This window comes from Camelus ferus, chromosome 15 (genome assembly GCF_009834535.1).
Source record: "Camelus ferus isolate YT-003-E chromosome 15, BCGSAC_Cfer_1.0, whole genome shotgun sequence".
NCBI classification, from domain to species: domain Eukaryota; kingdom Metazoa; phylum Chordata; class Mammalia; order Artiodactyla; family Camelidae; genus Camelus; species Camelus ferus.
This window is the reverse complement of record NC_045710.1, coordinates 16,853,451-16,877,448: the sequence shown is the minus strand read 5'-3', so window position 1 is coordinate 16,877,448 and position 23,998 is coordinate 16,853,451. Positions and strand designations below refer to the sequence as shown.

The 23,998-nt window shown below is 35.1% G+C and overlaps 1 protein-coding gene across 6 annotated transcripts in view; it reads right to left on the bottom strand.

Moving 5' to 3' along the window:
- NCOA1 (nuclear receptor coactivator 1) overlaps positions 1-23,998 on the bottom strand; it is a 211,595-nt gene that overhangs the window by 63,253 nt on the left and 124,344 nt on the right. For all 6 annotated transcript variants that reach the window (XM_032497132.1, XM_032497135.1, XM_032497134.1 and 3 more), the window contains 3 exons: positions 18,218-18,323; positions 11,515-11,681; positions 5,889-5,986 (listed from right to left, as the gene is read on the bottom strand). In XM_032497132.1, the coding sequence (XP_032353023.1) occupies positions 5,889-5,986; positions 11,515-11,681; positions 18,218-18,306 (354 nt within the window). In that variant the 5' untranslated portion in view covers positions 18,307-18,323. The remainder of the gene's footprint in view (positions 1-5,888; positions 5,987-11,514; positions 11,682-18,217; positions 18,324-23,998) is intronic.

Here is a 23,998-nt window from a genome sequence, read left to right as displayed (position 1 = left end):
ACAGTATGGGTATAACAAAGTATCATAGTTCAGAGCAAGAAACAAGGATGACATCGTAAGACAAGTAAGTAAAAAAACTCAGCCATTTCATGGTGAACCACTTCCAGAAGCCACACCACCCAGCTTCTTCAACACTACCCTCTCCTTTCTTCATCTAGTTTTTAGGGTGTCCTTCTTAGCTCCTTGCTTTCTGCCTCCCTAGTGGCCCTGTCTACACTCAAAGCCACAGTCAGCCTCTCCCTTGATTTCTTCACTTTCCCTATCTGTCTCTCAATGTCTCTGGAAGTTACCTGTTGTCTGCAGAGAGGCTGCGAGAGACCCAGACCCAGACCCACTCCTGGGAACATCTCTGTCCAATCTGAAGACTGGCCAGTGGTGAAGGAAGGGCTGGTGTGCAGACTCTGAGCACCAGCAAGGCCCAGGGATTTACCTGGGCTACTCAGTGCAATTGTTTTTAAGGTATCTGTGAAATCCAAAGGACTTCTCCTTCATTGCAGTAGGCCTGGAGTCCCTGTGGTCTCCTGTTTCCAGAGACTTTCTGGGCTTCTCCAAGTTCTCCCATTGACTACACCTGACCTTACTGCCAAGCTGGGAAGTTATTCTAGTAACTGGCCTCTGGAATATGCAGCTGGTCAGCCTTACAGGGAGTGTAGAACTTTCACCAGGTCTCTGCCTGGCCTCGGTTACATGCACACATCGTTTCCTCTGAGAAGTCTGGGGCATCAAATTTCCTTTGAGCTTCCCCAGAAAAAGTTGGCTTAGAAAACAGGTTAACAAAGGCTGCCCCATGGTTGCAGAGTTGTCCTGCTGACCTTTTCCTGAGATGCAGACAGCCTGTCTTTTGCTGGAAATGCCCATTTTTTGTTTTTTAATTATAAAGAAATACATTCTTACAAAAATTTTAAAAATATGATAATGAAGTAGATAGTATAAGATTTGCCAAAATCCTACCCTTAAGAGATTGGTAACATTTCAGGGAATATCCTTTGAGACTATTCCTATGAATATACAAACATCTCTGATTTCTAAAAGTATGTCTGATTAATATAAGCTGCTAATACTTGCTGTTATTCTACAAGTTTCCCTCATATGCTGTGCATATAATTAACTTCCAAGTGTGCTCCTGGGAAGAAATCTTCCTATTTCTCCAAGATAACTGGACTTACACTGAGCTGCACACAAGAGATAATAAATGCCTCTCTACTCAGTACAACGTTATCAATCGGAGGGGTTTTCTCTCTACCCAGGATATCACTCTTTGAAGAGGACCACCTTGGGTCTTACTGCAGGGTTCACACTGGCCAAGGCTGCTCACAGAGCTCTGGCTTTAAATGACTACACAAGCTTCACTGAGTATCACCTAAGTGGCAGTCACTGGACAAAATCCTGGGAATAAAATACATATTTTCAACAATTTTACTGTCTCTGGAGGGAAAAATGCAAATATACATAGTTACATTATAGTTCAGTAGAGGAATTCATAAAAGTTAAGCACAGAGTGAAGCACCCAAATGGGCAAAAGGATGGTTGTTGTTGGTAGGGTTTCCTGGGAGGAGGCCACACAGTACATAAGCCAAGGCTTGAAGGACACAGAGCAGTAACTTGGGTGGACAAGGGGTAGGGAAAGACATTCAAAACAGAGGAAACAGCTCAGAGGTTTTTTTTTAAAAAAAAAAAAAAAAGAAAAACAAAAAGAAAACATCTTGTATGCACTTGTCATATTTGTGATATATTTAACAATAAAATGGTTTTTTTTTTTTTTTTTTTTTGGAAAAAGCTTTAAAAAAAAGCAAAAAAAAAAAAAAAAAAAAAAAAAGAGAGAGAGAGAGAGAGAGAGATTTTACCCTAAAGGCCATGAGGATCACCTTTAAGGCAAGGTTTTTAAGCAGGAGAGCAACGACGTGATCTGCTTTAACAAAGATCCTTCTGGCAGTGGGTGTGGCATGTGGATTGGAAACAAGGAGATGAGCTGCAGTGCTAGTATGATATGTGACATTCCACTTCAAATGAGCACCTGAATCAAGGCAATGGCAGTGGAAGTGACAGAGTGATAGAGATTCTACACAGGCAGAACAAACAGCACTTGGTGACCTCTAGCAGCTGTGGGGATGGGGCACTTGGGATGATCTTTCCTTAAAGACTTAGGGTTTCTGGTTTCCTTGAGAAAGGGGATTCAAAGGGGGAAAAATCTAGTCTTCTATTTTTTCTACTTTTTTTAAACAAGGTGAAGGGATGGATTATAAATTTAGGTTTAGAAATGTTATATTTGAAATGACCAAGGCACTTTCTGATGGAGACATTCAAAAGGCAGTAGGATATAATGAAAGGGAAGCTCTGAAGAGAGATCTGGGCTAAAGACAAGACATTTGTGATTTACAGGTACATAGAGTATCATTTGGTTTTTGTTTATTTGTTTTTCACCACAGTCATCTTCTCCTCTTTCACAGACTATCTGACCTCCTTTGGGAAGTTACTTCTACATTAAATAAAATCTCATGGGATTCTTAACCAGGCCATTAGGAAACTTCCTCCCTAAATGTGAACCTTAAGGAAAATTATTTAAAAAATGAACATGGCTGGAACACATTCATTCTGGCAGCAGGGCACTGTCCAGACGGTTCTTTCGAAGAGACCATTCATATAGTTTTGGCTTTCTAGCCTTCTTAAGATGCCTTGGTTTCACCTTATTTTCAAGCATGGTTCTGTGATCTCCAAACAGCGTCCCATTAACTCATATTTGCTTAATTTAGTCAGAATTGATGTCTGTTCCCTGAAATCAGAGAATTCTAATTGGTATTTTATGCATACACACGCATGTGCACACACACACATGAATACATCATACAGAGTGAGGCACAGATGTCAATAAAATTGTCCAGGAAGTGTGTACAGAATTTTTTTAAAAAATAAAGGAAAAGATCCAAGGCCAGAACCCTGAGGGATGGTAACATTTAAGAAGTAGGTAAATAAAGAGAAATCTGAGAGAGGCTAAGGAGCAGGCAGACAGGAGAAGAGACAGGTTTATAAAAGAGGCTCGTGAAGTGTGTTAAGGAAGAAGGAGTTGGTGATGAAAGGAGTCAAGAGCCACACAGCAACGAATGGGACACAGTGAGGTAGGAGGCCTGATGCATATGCAAGTCTAGGGAGACCTTGGTGACTGAAATGTAATTTTTCTTTTCAAGCAGTGGGAAGTAAGGAGTGTTAGGTCAGACCTTTGAACAGGAGCAGAGGAATTTAGACAGCAAAGAGCAATGGAGAATGAGGAGCTTTAAAAAAACTGCCTGCACTGATGAGTACTTACTGTGTGCCAAGTAACAAATCTTTGTTGAGTAAATTCTAATACCACTATCTCTTTAAGTGTGAGGAGATTACCTCCAATACTTTATTCTTAACTCATGCTACCTTTTTTTATGTTTAAAAAAGGGGAAGGGGAAAAATAGTGGAAACTGTACGGTGAGAATTTCTCACAATATGGTGGATATTTGATCACCTTTTAGATGAACAGATCTTCCACCTGAGCAAGTCCCTCTAGACTGATGTCAAACAGAACTTTCTGCAGTGATGGAAATGTTCTCCATTTGTGTTGTTCAATACAGTAGCTACTAGCCACATGTGGGTACTGAGTACTTTAAATGTGGCTGGTGAGACTGAAGCTTTGAATTTTTAATTGTATTTAACTTTGAACAGCCATGTGTGACTGTCTTACTGAACAGTGCAGCTCTGGACTGAAGCCTGGACATGATTCAATGGACAATCTCGTGGTGGCTTTCCTACCATTTCTTCTCTTAGCTGCCCTGGATTAGATTTCATAAAGTTTAAGGCAACGAGGCAGGGTTAGGGTTTAGTAGTATTCTCTGGCTCCAGTTTGGTGTTTTCAGTTTGTGGATAATCCATTTCTCTCCTTGTCGATCTCTGTGGTTTCTGAAGAACATGTGGTAAAGCTAGGATTTAAATAATTACCATTTCTCTACAAGAACTCCAAAAATCTCAAGAACCTCTATACCTTAAACATCTTCAGTAACTCAAATGGCATTATATGCAGAAAATACATTTAATAAATATTTAATGAATTTAAAGGAGATATAAAGTTCTTAGGCCAGTTTTAAAGTTTGGTGCACCAAGAAGGTAGATGGAATCCCCACAGAAAACCTAGAAGATATGAAGAGACTAGTCCACTAGCGCCCTGTAGAGTAAAGGAGACAGGTATTAAGTGCTAGGATGGATCAAGTCTGCAGGAAGGGCCCAAGTGTAACCAAGTAGTGAGGTGGTGACAGGTGCCAAGGCTGGGAAGAGATGGGGTGGTGGGAAATGAGCCTAAAGTACTCTTCTTTCTTTAGTTTCCTTTAATGGCTTGTATTTTAAAAAATTCAAAATACAGCAAAGTTGAAATAATTCTGTAGTGAGCATCTGCATATACCACATAAATTCTACCATTAACATTTTCACTGTATTTATTATAACACTATTTCCAAAAGGCAGTCAAATATCATGCAATCAAGTTAATGGGTTGTGAAAAGAATAAAAAATTCAGAGTCCATCACATGTGGTAGCTTCCCCCTCTCCCAGGTATATGTGTATACACTCACTTAGAGAGTAGTTGCTATCCAGTTTCAATGGCCAATGTTTTTTATATTTTACAACTCTATAAAATACATGCTCATTCCCCTAATAAAAATCATTAAAACCAATAGTCTAAAGTAATGAAGTGCTTGTATAACATGAAGGGAAAATAAAGAATTTACATTTTGAGGGGTAAATTGCTAATAAGAGAGTCAAAAATATTTAGCAGCCTGTTAAAAGTACAGGCATAGAGTATGGGAAGAGGTTAAAGCAAGAAGTACACATTTGGGTGTCATCTGTAAAGAGATAAAAGATGAAGCAAATGATATTACTTGGGCTAAAATACCAAGAATTGAATTTTGAGACTGTTCTCATATTAGTGGTGTTGGTAGACAGAATTATAGTTAACATAAAAACAGAGGAATAGTTAGGCTAATAGTAAAAAATGTATAAAAGGATTAGAAAATCAAGAGACCTATACATGTTTGAGTTGTCAGGAAGACTTCACCAGAAAGGAGGGCCTTGAAGTAGGACAAGGAAAAGAGAATTTATATATATACAGACATATATTTACATACAAATACATTTATATTTAAGCACATATATGTATATAATAAATATGATATATAGAAACTAAAATTAGCCCTAGAGATAGAAAAGCCTAATTTGTGGGGAATGAGTTATGTACACACACGCAGGTAAATGTTTTTAAACATTCATGTATGAGAAGGGAGCACTTAAGGTGACAAGCCTGCTTGGAAACAAAACATCTGTGTTGAGAACAGAGGAAGTGAAGATTAGATAGGAAACAACAGTGTGAAAGTTACACAGCAGTTACAAAGTAATTCAAGATTAAAGGTTCTTCGCTTTAAAAGTTTGACAGAAAGTCATTAAAGTAGCAAGTCCTTTTACAATGTCTACATAAACAATCTAAAATTTTTAGTCAGAAAACTTTTCAGGAAAACATCTACTGCAATAAAATGAGGTGGCCCTTACTCAAAAATGAAATTCTACAGTAGAAAATAGCACTAGCTAGCTAAGTAATTCTAAGTTTTATTTTCCTAACTGGTCCTACTACCCCAGCAATAAATAGCAAAGCCAGACACTAGGCTAGTTTTCCATCTGACCATTAGAACACCTTGATGAAAACTTCTCATGTTTGTTATTCACATTTGAAATAGTAACAACTGTCAAAGCAGTTTCAAAAATAAAATAATTATTAAAAGTTCTTTAAAAGTTTACTTGTTTTATAATTTACTAATTGGATGTAAAAAAGATTTTAAAAAAACCAAACTGGGCTAGAACAAAGATTTGATGAGAACAGTTACCTCTAAAAGAAGAGGTCCCAAGGATTCCTTTTCTATCACTCCTTGACTACTTGACGAGATGTCTGATTTCTGTACTTCATCATCAGTTGTTGATTTCTCTGTAACAAAGAAACAAAAAGTCACACATCCAAAAAGAGCTCATTTCCATAATGGCAAGTTTATGAAGACACAGATTCACCTAATTTCAGATTCAAATAACAGTTATTCAGTATCAAGGCACTTTCACATTTAATCTTAATTATATTCCTTTTATGGGTGATAAAATTGAAGTTCACAAAGGTTAAGTAATTTGTCCCAAATCATATAATAAGTGGCAGCAGGAGAATTTGAATTCTGACCTACTAAGCCCAGTGTTGCAGCAAAAGGAAAAAAATGGTATAAATACATACATAGCCTTTTTTAAAAGTCCACACCAAAAGTTTTAAAGAAATGGATGAAATGTAAAAGAATAATTATTTCCTCCATTTTTCTTTCTCCTTTTCTGATTTAATCAATTGCTATTGAAGAGAGTGTGAAGATATGATTCTGTGAGCCTGCATGAACTAGCTAACCTTTCACATTAATGTCATGATGATCTGACTGATAAAACTGCAACTGCTAAATGATTTGGAATCATCCATCATCTTAAAGCAGCATCATATTTAAATAAGTTTCTAATCTGTCACACTACTTAGTTCACCAAAAACCAAATATGGTATTACTGAATATAGAGATTCATTTTTTACTCTAAAATATGAAATATTTCAAATATTCTAGAAACACTGAAAGTGACATCACATACACATAGTCACCACTTATTCTTCACAGATGTTAACAATATTTGCTTCAGGTCCTTCCTTTTTAAATAAATAAAATGCTGCAAATAGAGCTACAGCTCTGCCCCATTCCTCCTTTGTTCCTTTTCAGAAGTAACCAGCATTCTGAGGTCAACATAATCATCACTAAGCATGTTTTTATACTTCAACTACATATGTATGATTTTATGTATATATTATTATTTTATGTTTTAAAGTTTACATAAAAATACAGAGATTTTTTCAACATACTTTTTTTCCCACTCAATGTTATGTTTGAAATTTAGCTACTCTGATAACATATATATTTGCTTCACTCATTTGAACCACTGTACAGTATCATATGAGTAACTCACAGCTGATTTCCTAGTCTCCTACTGGTAGACCTTTTGACTACTACATACAGTGCTGTAATAAACTATTTTCAGTATTTCCTCTTTTGCACATTTGTGACAGTTTCTTTAGGGGAAATACTAGAAGTGAAATTGCTGGATCATAGGGTCTGGGTATTCTTGACATTACTAAGATTAACAAATTGCTCTCTAAAGAGGTTGTACCACCAGTAACATACAAGAGTTTTTGTTTTTCTGTATCCTCAGTGACACTTGATATCATCAGAGTTTTAAATTTTTTACAAATCTAATGGGTGTTAAATGTTATCTCATGTAGTATTTTTAATACAAGCTTTACTGAACTACAATTCACACAGAATACTGTTCATGCATTTAAAGCCTACAATTCAATGGTTTTTAGAGTCATTCAACCACCATCACAATAAATTTTAGAACATTTTCGTCACCCCAAGAAGAAACCCCATAACCTTTAGCAGTCACTCCTCATTTCCCCAAACCCAAGGCAGCCATCAATCTACTTTCCATCTCTACAGATTTGCCTATTCTAGACATTTTATATAAATGGAATCATATAATATGTAGTCCTTTGTGACTGGCACCTTTTGCTAGCATAATGTGTTCCAGATTCCTCTATGGTAAAGCACTTGTCAGTACTTCACTTCCTTTTATTGCAAAATAATATGCCACTGTACAGGTGTACGTCATTTTATTTACTCATTGATCAGCAGATAGGTGTATGGGTTGTTTCCACTTTTTGACTATTTATGAATAATGCTGGTATGTACACTTGTGTACAAGTTTTTGTGTGGACATGTTTTCATTTCTCTTAGGTAAGTGGACCTTTAGGTGGACTTGCTGGGCCATATGGTAACACTATGTTTAACATTTTGAGAAACTATTGGACTGGTTTCCAAAGTGGTCTCTCATTGTGGTTTTTAATTTGTATTTCTCTCATGGCTAATATTGTGAGTCAAACTATGAGCATGTTTTTCATGTGCTTATTAGTCATCTGTACATCTTCTTTATAGAAATGTCTATCCAGAGCCTTTGCCCATTTTAAAAAATTGGGTTTTTTTTTCTTTATTATTATGATACAGGAGTTTCTCTTTTAGTTCTAAGACATACTCCCTTCATCATTTCATCATTTGTAACAAGAAGACAGGTTTTTAAAATAGTTCCAAAAAGACATACCATCAAGTCCAAGTGCATTAAGTAATTATGCATGAAAAGCAAAACACTTAAAATTTTATGCAAAATATGAAAACAAATATATGCATGTTCATGTATGACTAATGCATTATGCTGTACACCAGAAATTGACACAGCATTGTAAACTGACTCTCTCTCTTTCCCTCTCTCTCTCTCTCTCTATATATATATATATACATACATAAATAAAATTTAGGCAAAACCTAAGGCAGGAGTGGCCATATCACTGGCCTAAGAGATGTTGAACAGAAGTGACATGCAATTTCTGAGTCTTGTTCTTAAAGGGAAAGAAGCATGCCTTCCTGTTTTCTTCTTTCTCCTCGTCAGCTGGGATGTGGACAGGTGAGCCATGTACGACCTCATGGATAATGGTAATATCCTAGGAACGTACAGTAAAAGAGTTGGAAGGAAACTGAACCTCTGACACATACCTAGACTATCTTGTTAAAGCCACTGAACTTTGGCTCCCTTGTTACAGCTAGCCTTGCCTGTATTCTAATACATTCCACATTTCTCAATTACATGCTTATGTGCTATATTCTGATTGTGTCCATGTTAAACAAACTCTATTAACATGCTATCATGAAAGGAAAGAATTTAATCTACTTACATCAACCATCTAGACACACATTTCCCCTCTTCCAAGTATACTTACAATAATTTTTAGAGCAGTCAGTATTTAATATCTATGTTACTATGGCTACAGAAATAATAGTTCACAAATGAGTCAAGGTGTGTGCTATAGTTTATAATTCTCATATTTTGTGTTTTAGTTTTTTTGTAAAGTTTGACTCATCTCTAAACTCTCCTCCAGGGCTGAGAAATTCCTCTCAATGTGGTCTGTTATCAGATACTTTATATGTTCCATTTTTTCCCCACAAAAATACTCCTCCTAGAGTCTCTATCCACCTTCTCTAATTAGAACTGGCCACTTTTTTAGTCTGCTGCTCAACTGTAATCCTGGGTCTCCTCTACCTTTCTTTTGTTAAGATTCTACACTTTCCCTGGGTTAAGATCTATGCCTTTCTTTCTTGGTTTATTATCTTGGTCTTGATAGGTATTTCTGAAAAAAGTACATAGGAGGTAACATTTTTGAGGCTTTTAAGGTCTGAAAATGTCTTTATTTTGAGCTCATATTTCATTTGGATGGACACAGGACTCTAGGTCCAGAATTCTCATTTTCAGTGGCTAGTTATTCAGAAATCTGGACCCTTCTGAAAGTAACCTAGTATGTGTCTGTTTTTTTCTTCTCTCGTTTTTTCTCTCTGGTGTCAGGACATTGTGCATTGGTGTGCGTTTTTTTACCCCCACTGTGCTGGGCATTACATGTGTGCTTTCAATCTGGAAACCCATCTCTCTCTAATTCTGTGAATTGTTTTTGTTTCTGCTTTTCTGTATTAGTTCTTACAATTTCTTCCCTTCTATTTGGTCTATTCTCTTTTTCTGGAACTAATTTATCTCCTGAACTAATCCTATACATTCTTTATCCTTCTCTTGTTTTCCACTGCTTGTTTTTCTATTTTATTTTCTAAGGAATTTCTTCAAATTATCTTTCAATACTTTATTCTTTTATTCAATAAATATTCACTGAAAGTCTACTACGTAGCCGGGAGCTGCTTTAGGTATTGAGGATACAATGGTGAACAAACAAAAATCCACACTCTCATGAAGCTCTAGTGAGTGTAAGCAGACAATACATAAATAAAATGTGTAATATGTTAGATGTAAAAAATACCATGGGGAAAATAAATCAAGGAAGATGTAGAGAGGTAGGGGTGTGTATGTTTATTAGGTTAGTGATGGACAAGTTCAATGAGAAGAAATATTTGAACAAAGACATAAAAGGGATGAGGGAGTGAACCTTGTGTATAGCCAGGGACAAGCACTCTAGACAGAGGGAACAGGCAGTGCAAATACCTGAGGCAGAGAGTGCCTGGTGTGGTTGGGGCAGAGGGTAGGAGCAGGCAAAGAGTAAAAAACATGGTAATGAGGTAAAGTTTTTCTTCAGCTATCCTGATTTTAAGTTCCAAAAGTTATTTATTATTTTAAATGTTTCATTTTATAGCATCTTTTTCCTGTTTCACAGATGAAAGATCCTCCCTTTTGTCTCTGAGGGGCTGTTTGATGGTTTTACATTTTCTTCTTCTTCCTCTGAGTTCTCTTTTTTTCTGTTCATTTGCCTGATATGTTCTCTTTTACAATACAGACTTTCCTCAAATATCTGGATTTTTATTCCTATTAAAAAGTGAGGTATTAAAATCCTGGCTGGCAGCTGTGTGAAGAGTGGGGCCAAGGCAAAGAGCTGATTTTTTCATCTGGGGATCAATCCAAACTGTCAGTGTCTATGTGTCTTTCCCTTTGGACTGCTCCATTTCCCCAGAGGAATCCTCCCATCCTCAGCTGAGGGAGTGTTAGCCAGGCTGCCAGGGTTACCAGACTGAGCAGCAACCATCCAGCCTCTTGCTGGCTCTCCTCTCTGAAAACCTAAAATACCAGTTTCTCTTCTCTGCTAAATTAGCTGTCACTGGACTATCTAGCTCCTAAAATATTAAAATTGTATCACTTTAACCATTTAAAACATACTATTTATAGTTTTTTCACATTGCTGCTATTCATCTGAAGTTCTCTAGGTTCTAGTCCTTCTGTTTGTTATTTGTGTTCTTACTCACTATAGATTATTTCCTCATAAGTTATAGAAGATTTTAGAATAAAATCCCCCTCAGAAGCACTTTATCTTTGAGAATATGATGGGGCCAGGTATGAGTGTGTTCTTCCAAAATGCGTTGCTTTTGCTTCCGGTAGGCAACCCAGGGGTTTTGTGGTATGGAGTCCCCAGTAAATATGGATAGTTTAAACATGCACCGTAAAAGTAATTCAGGGTTTTCTCAGAGAAGACTGTTTCCTCCACCCAGAGCCCAGGCAGAGACAAGCTTATTATTCAGATGGAGGGATTTTCCTACCTCTAAGTTACTGTCTCCCAACTCTATGCCAGGGCCTCAGGTCTGATACCACAACTTGAATGTCCTGACTCCATCCCCTATGATACTGGGTCTCATAATCTTTCAAGGCAACCAGTTTTCAAGATAACTTAGTAAGTCACTTTGCTATAAAAGAAGGGTCTCAGATTCACGTTCTAAAATAAACAGCATCTAAACAAAAATGTTTAATAAAATTATGAAGTTGAATGCAATTTCTTAACAACAAAATCACATATTGTAAATGTCTTAAAAACAAAATACAAAGCCAAGGATTTTTGTTTGTTTGTTTTACCTTGTTCCATTCTCTTCATTAGCTGTATTTGATCGACTGTCTTCTTCAGTATCTTGCATTTGTCTGGCTTTACACTCAAGCTGTCAATGTCACTAATGTTGGCAGACAATAACTCAGCTAGCTCTTCTAAATATTTGTTTTCTTGCTCCCTGCGCCTCTTTTCAGTGCTGTTACACAAAGAAAATCCAGTTACTGTACATTTCTACCATCTTATTTTCTTTTATGTTCAAATATTTAATATTTATATACTTATAGACTCGTATTTTTATCCAGACTATAAAACTAGATTCAGGAAACAATATAAATAAATATCTAAAATACATACAAATAACTGCTATCATAGATGTATTTCCTCAATGATATATATACATTGAATATTTCAAATAATCAATGAATACTAGATATTAAAAAGAAGCATACAGTACACATACTAGTGGAATTTGAAATTATTATCCATTCTAAACAATAACTTTTTATAATAGAAAATCTGAATTTTCAAATAGTTTGTTGTAAATTAAGCAGGGCAGACTATACTAGAGTTCAAATAAATTATGAGAAATCTGACAAAGTCTTGATTCTTATAATGATCAGACAGTTAGTCCTCATCAAAAAGAAAAAAGCATCCATCCAAAACGTAAAATAAAAAGAACAGTATATCAATAATTAGAGACAAAGGTACAGAGAAAAATGTCTGTTGTATACAATTTTGTTCTAAAAAACTTAGAAAAAAAACTATGCATAAGCTCTCATTAATGTAATAAATAAAATCAAACTCAATTTACCTTAAAGCAAAATAATGATAACAAAGGATAACAGTGCAAACAGCTAGCACTTTACATTGATTCAAACATATCAGATGAATATTGTTCACTTTTGTTTTCTAGTCTTTACCCCTTGTTTATTTAACCAAGTCATCAGGCACCATGTTTATGTAACACATACAGACAGTAAAGTACTACTTTAAATAAATTTTTCTATTATCAACATAATAAGAAAGACTGGTCACAAGTAGCTCTTTGTTTTACAAGAAACAATCAAAATTACTTGACTGCATATAAAAATGGTAGAAAAAAAGAAGTGATAAGAGGGAAAGATCAGTTGCTAAAAAGTTCTTAATTAGCAACAATTAAAATACCATTTACTTTTCACAACAAAAAAACTACAAAAGTGAAAGCATTTACATAAAGACTCAGTAAGTTGAAAAGAGCCAAGTCAACTAATCGAATGTATTTACCTAAATGAAACAAAATACTACAAAATGGTACACATCCCAAAACAAAACCAGATTTTAAAACCATAAGAATCACAGTTCTGTCTTTAACTTTTAATTATTTCATTACTGAGAAATTAATCCCATTTTACTTAGTAAAACTTTATCTTACAATGTTCACAGCAAGTACTATTGTAGTGAGATATTTTGACAAATTTCACACCAAGGCACTGAAAATGAAGTAAGAAGAAAATGAGTAACATACTTTTTTTAAAAAAAGATATATACAAGGTATTAGAGAACTCCAGTTCTGTAACCTGACAATATTTTGGAGGACATCTGATTTTACCTTAGAGAAACTGACTATTTTCGACTTATTAAGTAGATTCAGTCTAAAGTATGATTTGTTTAAATTTATGAGTCTGAATTCCAACATGAGTAAATTGGATTCACTTGCTGGGACTCCCAAATCTGTTTTTGACATTAACTTTTATGTAAAACCAAAATGCTCGAAACCACTGTAGAGTAAAAGAAAACTAAGAGTAATAGAATTGGGCAGGATCAGACAGAGAGGTGACAAAGGAAGCAAGAAGCTGAAAGTAATGAAATGGTGAGAGGTGTCTATAAAATGCCCTAAGAATGAGACCAGGAAAATCACCATGAAATGAAGTAACTAGCAAGCAAGAGTAGAAAATGAGAGCAGATTTACTCAAATAAGGTCAAAACTGAAGGAAAGATGGAGATGACAAAACAAATTCTACCTTAACGGAAAAGAAGGCTTCATTACTTTGGCCATCTACACTTCTCTTCTCACTTACCCACTTTATTTCTATTTACATTACATATATGTTACTTAATGCTAATAAGACTTAACTTCTCATGTATCTTTTTTCTTCACCTTACTATGTTTCTACCAAATGCTCCTATACTTTTATTATGTGCCAGATAATCATGTACTGCGTCCTGGGCATCCAGGAGTAAATTAGTCATAGCCCCAAGAGCAAAGTGGGAGAACAAAGAAAAGGAACCATCATAAAACTATGTGACAAGATTATAATAGTACTATAGAAGCACACAGAGATGGCACCTAGAGAAATGAGATGTCTAAACCTAGTGGTGGGGAGAGACTGGTATCCTAAAAGATAAAAACACCTTCTTCAAATGTAAAAGTGAGAGTGAAAATGTCAAGTTAAAGAACCAATAAATAGCTCAGTATGGTTGAACCACAGATGATTAGAAACGAAAGGGCAAGAGATGAGGTCTGAGACAGATCACAAGGGCTCTTGCATATACTGTAATAAAGAACATGACAGATTGCTTAAAAACACAAGTTCAAACTTCCTCTGTTATCTACTAGCTAAGCAACCCTGGAAAAGTTACTTAACAGCAATTTAACTTCTCTAAGCTTCCATTTCTTTATCTGTAAAACAGGGATAATGACAATTACCTTATAGGGTTTTGTGAGGATTAAACAAGATGATAACCTATAAAATGCTTGGCACAGTTCCTGCCATATACTATTAGCTCAATAAATGTTATCTATTATCATCACTTTATGATTATTTATTTTCAGGGCAAGGGAGAGCCCAGAATAAGAAAGAGAATGAGTGTCATGACCAGATTTGTAAGCTTCTTGAAGACAGAAAGCATGTTTCACACTTCACATATATCCTTATAACATCGTGCACGTGGTGTTGGTTGAATAGTAGGCATTTAATAAAGCACTTGTTGAGCTGAACTGGAAATGTTAAGTAAGCACAAGGCACAGCTATTTACCATTTAAAAACTGGCATTTTAATCCTCATTCTCCTAGAAGAGTTAAAAAATGGAGAAGAGGTAACAGGAAGGAAATTCAAGACATCTCACCCCACCAAAAAATTACTGAGAAACTCTCCTATCTAGAGCTCTTATACACAGGGCTGGCAATATCCTGAGAACTCACATATGCTCTTTATGATTAATGAGTTCACAATCTGCTTGGCGAGATAGCATTCTAATAGCAAAACCAAAAGAAGTATTACAAGGTGGTACACATGTACAGACTCAATTTCAAAGTCAAAAATTTTTAGTTAACCATATCAAAAATATCACTTAATTAAAACCAAAGCCCATACTTTTAAACCTGAAGGAGAGAATGTTTTCAAATATTTTTAAAGCAAATGTGCAAAGATAATTATCTTTAAGACATCTAAGAAGAGGAAAATAAATGAAATTTTTGATATTTGTAATGTGATTATGTATACACACAAAAAAGACAAGATCTACACATAAACTATTAAAATAAATAAGAAAGTTCAGAATAATGGATGGGTATGAGATCAATACCCCCAAATCATTAGCATTCCTAAACACTAAATAACTGCCAGTTAGAAATGCAATAGACAAAATGATACTTCTAAAAGCAATAAAAATTCTATGGTACCCTGGAATATATTTGATTAAAGATGGGCTAGACACTCAAAGGGGAAAATTATAAACTATTATTGAAGAACAGTGAAGACTTGAATAAGTGAAAAGCCTTTATATTCATAAATAAGAGCACTCTAGAACCTAGGAAATAAAAATGTCAATTCTCCCCAACTTAATTTATAAAAGTAATGGAATTCTAATCCAAATCCCAGCAGGATTTTTTTCAGGGGAAACTTAAAAGACTGATTCTAAAGTCTGAATGGAAGAGTAAAGGACCAAGAACAGGGAAAACAATTTTGAAAAATAACAAGGAAGAGTGACTTGCCCCATCAGATATAAAGGTGATTGTCAAGTGAAAGTTCAAAATCAGATGCCTATCTATGCAGGAACTAGGTTTCTGATAAAGGTAACAGCACAAAAGCAAAGGAAAGGATATGGTTATAATCACCGACATTCTATATAGGGAAAAAAATTAGGCGCCTACATTATACCATACAGAAAAATAAATTTCCGATTAGTTAAAACTCTAAAAGTATATTAGAAGAAAATATACAGAAATATATTTGAGGCCTTGAGATAGAGGAAAACAATTCTTAAACAAGACCCTTTAAAAACCCTAGGTTCTAAGGTATCTCAACAGACATCGTAAATAGAAATAAACAGACTGGGAGAAGATATTTGCATCAAATATAAGCAAAAAAAGAGTAGAAATTTAGCTAGAAAATTAAACATAACTCTTACAAATAAAAAGGGAAAGCACAAACTATCCAGCAGAAATATAGCCAAAGACACAACTAGGAAATTCACAGAAGAGGAAAACGAATAAAACAATAAAAACAAAAATCATGATCAACTTATCTAGTTATCAGGGAAATGTACTTAAAATTATAACCCCACACCCACCAGACTGGCAAAAAATTAAAGTGAGGAGAAAATAGTGTGGGTTAAAACATGAGTAAAAAGGAACTCTCAATGCTTATTATTTGAAGAACAATGTGGTAATTACCCAGTTAACATAAAAATCTGCACAGATCCTAAATAAACTCTTATGTATATAAAATATGAGGTGTGTATGAGGTGTTCCCAGAAGAGCTGGCTGTAAGAGTGAAAATTTGTAACAAAAATGTTGTTTATCCATAGGAAATGTCTATCTGAGGAAAATAGATTTTTCAAATGTGGCATATTCATGTAGTACAATATTTATCAAAACTTAACAGAACTGTTTATGTATATTTATATCTTAAGATCCATGCTGAAAAAGTATATTGTAGAAAAATATATACAGTATCATATAATATGTAAATTTAATAAACATTCTATATTGGGATACTCATATAAACATAATTATTAAAAATAGATTGAAAGAATTAATTAGAGTTAAATAAATTTAATCATTAATCATTTTACTACTTCTATTTAAACAAGACTGCAAATGTGATAAAATATTTAAAAATACTAAGAATATGGCAAAATATTATCAATTATATATGATGGGTATACGCAGTTTCCTAGTCTATTCTTTTATTGATTTAAAAAATTTCCCCAAATAGGGTGGAGGGTATAGCTCAAGTGGCAGAGAGCATGCTTAGCATGCACAAGGTCCTTGGTTCAATCCCTAGTATCATCTCTAAAAGTAAATAAATAAATAAATCCAACTACCTCCCCCAACAAATAAAAATTTTTTAAAAATTCCCCCAAATAAAAATGTAATGTCAAGGTAATGGCTTTATTTATTTATTCTTAAATTTCCCTTTAAGAAGGACTGACCTATATATAGATATAAACAAGCACATTAACTTTGACAACACAAACTTAGATTGCACTTGATCTCAGCATTCCTCCTTTCATCTAGACACTTATCTATGATTATGAGTACTTAGATTATTATCTCTCTATGACAGTTCTCTGAACTGATTAAGAGAAATAGTCACTTTTCTTTCTCTAGTCTGGAGCCCTGGCACTCTCCTATTAAAATTCTTTCTTTGTCCCCTCATGAGAAAAAAAGCACATGTAATCCAATGACAAAAGAGTCTTCTATTGTTTTACGCTCCAGATTAATGATTATCAACTTGGGGCCATAGTGCTTTTCTGGTCCCCAGATAAACATTTTTGGTTATCACAATTAATATGACATTTTGGTTATCATAAGTGATAAAAGGTGCTACTGGTATCTAGTCTATAGAAGCCAGGGATATTGCTAAATATCCTATGATATACAGATAGCTTCCCACAACAAAGAATTTATCTTGCCAACAATGTCAACACTGTGGAGGTTGAGAAATCTTGCTCTAGATCCTAGAAGGTAAATGGAGAAAACCTCCAACTCTTTCTCTCAGGTAGGAAGCTGCTCTTTTGATCTGATTGAGATTCCTTCTCTGTCTGGCATCTGTTAGAGTCTTCTTAGCTATAATTCTCTTTTGCCTATTTAAGATGACCATGTTCCTTATAACACAAGTTTTAATTCCACAAATGCTCATTCTTTAAAATCTTGATATTGTAACAATTTATTTATTTGTCCCAATAATACCATAATGTTCTGATGTAGCAGTTAACGGTGTACAATGGATTTATTTATTCATTTGACAAACATTTACTGTGTTCTTACTATATATAAACCACGCATTGTGCTAGGAACTAGGGATAAAATGGTGAGCAACAGACAAGTAGTTCTTTTCAAGTGGCAACTTAGCATGTAGTGGAAAATCCAGAGGATTCACAAAATAAGCACACTAGTAAAAACCTGAAAATTACGGATTATAGGTATAAAAATACATGTGAAATAGATACATGAGTGGGGGAGATTTGGAGAACTTCCTAATAGTTATGGGAGGAAGAGAAGGCTCCCTCTAAGGAAGGAATGACTAAACTAGCATTTGGAGAATGCATGTGTGTTGACTACAGGAAACTGAGAGGGAGCAAACTGGTTGAGGGAGCAGCACGTATAAAGAAAGGCCCTGGGGAAGGAAGAGAAAGTGGTGAGTATGAGGGACTCAGAGGAGGCCAGTAAACTTGAAGTAGATAAAGTGACAATGAAAATGATATAGCAACTCTGCCAGAAAAAGACTAAGAAAAGAGTGTTCCTACCTTGATGCCAGTGTGTCACATGGCGATCCTTTTCTCTTATGGGAGTCTGGATTAGCAGGGTCAGATGAACTGTCCCCAAGGCCACTCATGTTGAAAAACTTCACACCTAAAAAGGACAGAAAACAGTAAGAAATCTACCCTAACGAATTTTCCAACCATAAGGGAGGAAGAAGCTCCCTATGGTTAGAAAATATCTAAACACTGTAGTCTCTCAATGAATAGAGAAGCACAGCCATCATAAAAGCATCCACATCTAAACAAAGCACAGGAGTCATCAGCTATTTAGTGTTTCTACACTTTCTGTGTCTGTAAAATAAAATTAGTCATCCTTTACTAAATCACAGAGATCAGTTAGGATGAAAATACTGTTAGAATAATTAAATGGACAATGAGTTTTTTAAAGAGAAAAATCACTTCACATGTAAATGTAAAAACTGACTGTATAAGAGTCAGAGACATTATTTTTTATATTTATTTATGTTACACTCTACTTTGAAAAGGATTTAAAACAACTTTTATTCATAAGGTTTGAGATTTTATATTGATAAGAAAAGAAACAATACATATATGATTAAAGTTAAAACGATGAACTAGACTTCAATTTTGAATTATACTTACCAACTCTGAATTCTATACTCCTAACCTTGTGTTTATGTAGTCAGGCGACAAGGATCAAATGTTTAGTCTATGTTAGGATCTTGGTATAGATGCCAGAGAACACAAAGTCATTTCCCCCGTCATGCCAGCCAGGTTTCTCACTCTCACATGTTGTGCCAGGTAGTGACCGCACTTAAAGATCCCTTCTGGTCTGCCCCCATCAACCACTGTTCTGTGGAATCCCTAATGAAACTCAGAATCTTATCTCTGGCCTTATATTCATCACTACCTTTTGGATTTTATTAGTGCCAAAAAACGTATCTCTCCATTCTCTTTCACTCCATCTATCCTTATAAAAGGAGAGAAAATTCTGGTTAAGTGGTAAAAAGGCCTTAAACTTTTCCTTTAATTCCAAAATTATTAAATAACTACAGTGCCATGTGTTAGCAGCCAGGCTTGTAAAGTTTATTATAAAGACTGCTGAGAGCCATAAGAATTTCTCACATGGCTTTAATTAATATGTCTGAGTAAATCCTTTTTCTCTAGCCCTAAACTTACTCTGCCTCCAGCTCCTTCTCAATACTAAAGACTGCCATATCCCCTTTTTGTTATAAAAATATCACCCAAAATTCTAATCATGAATTTATTATTCCATGTAACCAAAAAGGCATATTTCTAGTTTCTCCATATCAGAAGTACAGGTTATGAAAATTTCCAACTCCTAGGTTTGCAATCTTGTAGTTATTTCTTACTCTCCTCTTTTACTCCTCATTTCATATTGGTATCCATGTCCTGTCAATTCTTTTTGTTAACAGGAGATCTTACAACGGTCCCTCCTCTTTCATTCTCAGATACAGTTATGATCCATATTTGGAAGCATATACCTCATTCTAGATTCATACAAGATCCTTTTACCTTATTTGTCAATCCCAGTTGTTCTCACTTCTAGTCTTGTCCTATATACAGGAGCAAAACCGTTCCTGCTCAACTGGCATTTTCCAGATATCACTTCCCTGATGAAGAATCAGCTTGATCCCCTCTACTGGAGCATGGTGGTTAAAAGCATGGGCGTTGGGCAGAAAGGCCCTGCTTAATCACTACCTGCCTATTGTTAGGTCAAGTGCTTAATCTCCTTAAATGTACTTCCTCGTCTGTAACATAGTGATGATAACTACACTTACATATCTTTAGATGTGTTGTGAAGAATGAATGAATAGAGAACTTAAGAGTGCACTCTAAGTTCCTGGAGAATGATGGCTATTGCTGTCTCCCCTTTAGACCAAGAGCTCCATGAGGGGTAGTGTTCACTCAGTGGGTAACTCATCCCATACTTCCTCGATAAGTACATTGGATACTTTTCATTTCTTCATTCATTAGTACTCAATAAATGCTAACTGTTATTGTTATTATTTTACCGGACTACTTTGGGCAGCATTTGGAACTGATTCCTTCTGGAAATATTGTCATCCATTGGCTTCTGGGACCCTACACTTCATTTATTTCACAAATAAATCAAGCATCTATCATGTATCAGGCACTGTGCTAGGAGTTAAGCAAATTGTGGGCAACAAAATAGAGGTTCTTGCCCTCGTGAAGTGGAAGACATAAATCAATAAAACTGAAAAATAAAATATAATTTTATACAGTGATAAAAATCATAAAGGAAAGTAATAAGAGTTCATAGAGAAAAATAATAGAGGAGATCTAATTTTAATTGGGGGTTCAACTGAGGCTTCTCTGAAGAAGTGATGTTTAAGCCATGACTTGAGAGATTAGTAGAATTAGGATGGTTTTCTCCTTACCTTATTCTCAGTACTTTTTGCCCAATTTGGGGGAGTTAGATTTCCTCGTGGTTCTCATGCCCTAGGCTTCTTTTTCCCTTGTACTAAACATTACTCTGGGGTGAGGTCACACAGGATGGTTTCAAAAAAATCTCTAAACCAATGACTCCTGAATCTCCATCTCTAGCCCAGATCTCCTGGTTCTCAGATCCATAATCCAACTCCTTACCAGACACCTCTATCAGGATGTCAAAGAGGCAGTTCAAATTCACATTTCCAAAATGAACTGAACATCTCCTCATGCATTTTTTTCTCAGTTGGTACACCTGAGTCATTCTGGCCTCTTCTCTCAAACCCCACATGCATGCTAAACACCAGGATGTATCCATTTTTATTTCCTAAATATTTCCAAAATCCATCCTTTCCTCATATTCCCCTCTTATCACCTCTTGCTGGACTACTGAAGTAGCTCCTCAGATGGTCTCCCTGAGCCACCAGAGTAGGCTATCAAAAACGTTAAGTCTCATCATGTCAATCTCTTGCTTAAAACTCTTCCCTAAATCCTCACTGCCCACAGGACAACATTCAACCCCCCAACATAATATACAAAGTTTGCATCAGCTCTCATCTACTGGTGTCTATTATAGAATTTGGCAAATGGTGAATGAATGGCTAAATATTTGTCCAAACAAGTTTAGTCCAACCAATAAAATCTATACAAAAACATACTATATATATAAATAAAATATACAACATATAGTCTCTAATATATACATATAGATCATATATGTCAATTTTAGTTTCAACTCCAAGGAGAGACTTTAAAAATAAAATCTTGGTAACATCTCCATCTTCCCGGAAAAGGTAAACATTAAATCAGAAAACTTTAAATTGATCTCAATGTGAGTAGCCCAACTTAACAACAAACATTTATTGAGCTCTCACTATATGTCAGTCTCTGTTCTAGGTACTTGGGATACAACTGTGAATGAAATTTATAAAAACCACTGCCTTCGCTAAGTTTCATTCTGTTGTGAGGGAGAGCAGCAAAATTTTAAAGTAAATTATAGAGTATATTAGAAGATGACAAGGGATGTGGAGAAAAATAAGGTACAAACAGAGGCTTAGGTGTGTGGAAGGAGAGGGACAGCAATTTTAAGTAAGGTAGTTAGGAAGGGCCTCACTGAGAAGATGAGATGTAAGCAAAGAATTGAAGGAGGTGAGGGAGAGAGAATGACAGGGAAGTGCTCCTGGCAGGGGAAGGGCTGTGAAGCCTGAAGGCCAGAGTATAACTATGCTTTTTGAGAGAAATGAAAGAGATCAGTGGAGGAAGAACTGAAGAGTGAGGAGTAAGAAACGAAGCTGCATCAGGTAAGGACTTGAGTGAAGCCATTTTAACAACTTTAGTTTTACTCTGAGTGAATTAGGCAATAATTGGAGGGTTAAGACAGAAGAATGACAGGGTCTGATTTTCATTCTTAGACTTCCTCTAAGAAGAATGAATACAATCTTTCTCATCTCAGTAATTTGGTATCTAAATAAGTTTCTAGCTGCTAAATGCACATTTCTGTTTGGATATCCCACTGTCACCTCAAACCCAACATGTATAAAATATGATGGACTTTTAAGTTCCAGATTTCTATTAATGATAAATAAGTGAAATGAGCTGTATTATGGATTAATGTCATCATAGAAAAACATTTATTAAGCCTTTTGTGGGGGGAGAGGAAGAATTTATATGATAAGGAAAATAATTACAATTTAAGTTGGACAACCTCAATGCAAAGGTAAATGCATCAAAACACAACCAAAAAGATGTTGAAAAACCCGACAATGGTTTTGACAGTACCCATTCTGAAACCCAAACACAAAACAAGATTAATCAGCTAAGTGGCGTATTATTATAATGAATAAGACTGCAACCTTCTTTTCCTATGGAAAGTCACAGAAACATAAATAAGGTTAACCAGGTACCACAGAAGTAAAGAAACCATTTAATTTTATTTTTACACAGAAGTAAAATACAGATATATTTCAAAGTTTATTGACACAAAAATGAAAGTATGCAATAAATTTATAATAATGAACTAGCATCAACTCAAGTTTTTCAACCAAAAGTAGAAATAAAAGAGAAGAAAATGATGAACAGGAAAGAAAATGAAACATAAGACTTTAGAGTCTGTTAAAAATCCTAAAGAAAAGAGTTAGCTAACTCCTACTTCATGCTCAGCTTTACTTAGCTATTTTCTCTGTCTCCAAAGATGTTATCCATCTAAGAATTTACCCATCTGAATTCTACTTGCTCTCAAAATACTCCTGGGTATATATTTCTTATGATAATGTGCTATAAAATTATAATTCTCTTGTCTCCTAGTTTGTGAACTGAAAGACAGTTACTAAATCTTTTTGCCATATATCCAATATGTGAAAATAATGCCTAAAATATACAGAAACTAAAATAGGTGATGAACTAAATGTAATTAAGCTATTTTACTAATACAACATTTAAAATTTTTAAAAAACATTTAAGATTTTTTAATAAATAAACATTTTCTGGAATCTTTCATAAAACTTTGGAATTCTTTCCTGTAACTGAGAAACTGAGCTTTCCTGAAATAACTGTTCCCTTGTTTTCAATGGAAAAAACAACAACAACAACTTTCTCAGTCTAGGGATTTGAGAACATCTCTTCCGATTTTGAAAAGGATAAAGAAATCTCCTACAGTATTTATAGTACTAAAGAGACACAAAGACATGCTGCTGCCACACAACTGTAAATATAAACAATATAATCTCACAGACTGGATAATTCTGAGCAACAAATAAATCTGGATTTAAAACAGTATTCCTCATACTGTGCTACCTCAGACTACTGGCTGGAGGCTGACATCTGCTAAATTTATCTGAAATTCTGGGGCTAAGGAGACATCAGACAACAATTCAACAGCAATTCAATACCTGGCCTACCAAAATAAGAGCCAACAGTAAGGAGCTATGAGAAAGTCACCAACAATTTGCTGATGATATGATTCTGGTATTAACTCCTTTCTATTTACAAAACACAATAAACAGATAGTGGAATGCAAAACCTCTGATGAGTGAAAACTATTATAGCTGTTCTATTTGTGGAATGGCTTTATATTTGGCAGTAAGGGTACTTTAAACAAGGTTCATTAAGAAAAGAAATGTTGGTTTCAGGAAGCCAATTTGCATATCACCTTTTTACAAAAGAGGTAAGGTTTCTAAGTAAAGGTACCCTGTTGATTTAAAAAGAGTTGCTAAATTATACCCAAACAATCTCATGCAATCTCTAGAGAGCCCTTTTAGGAACTAGAAACCACATCTACCTCCGTTTAAATGGATCAGACTAAACCAAATAGGTGGAGCTGAAGAAATAGGTCAG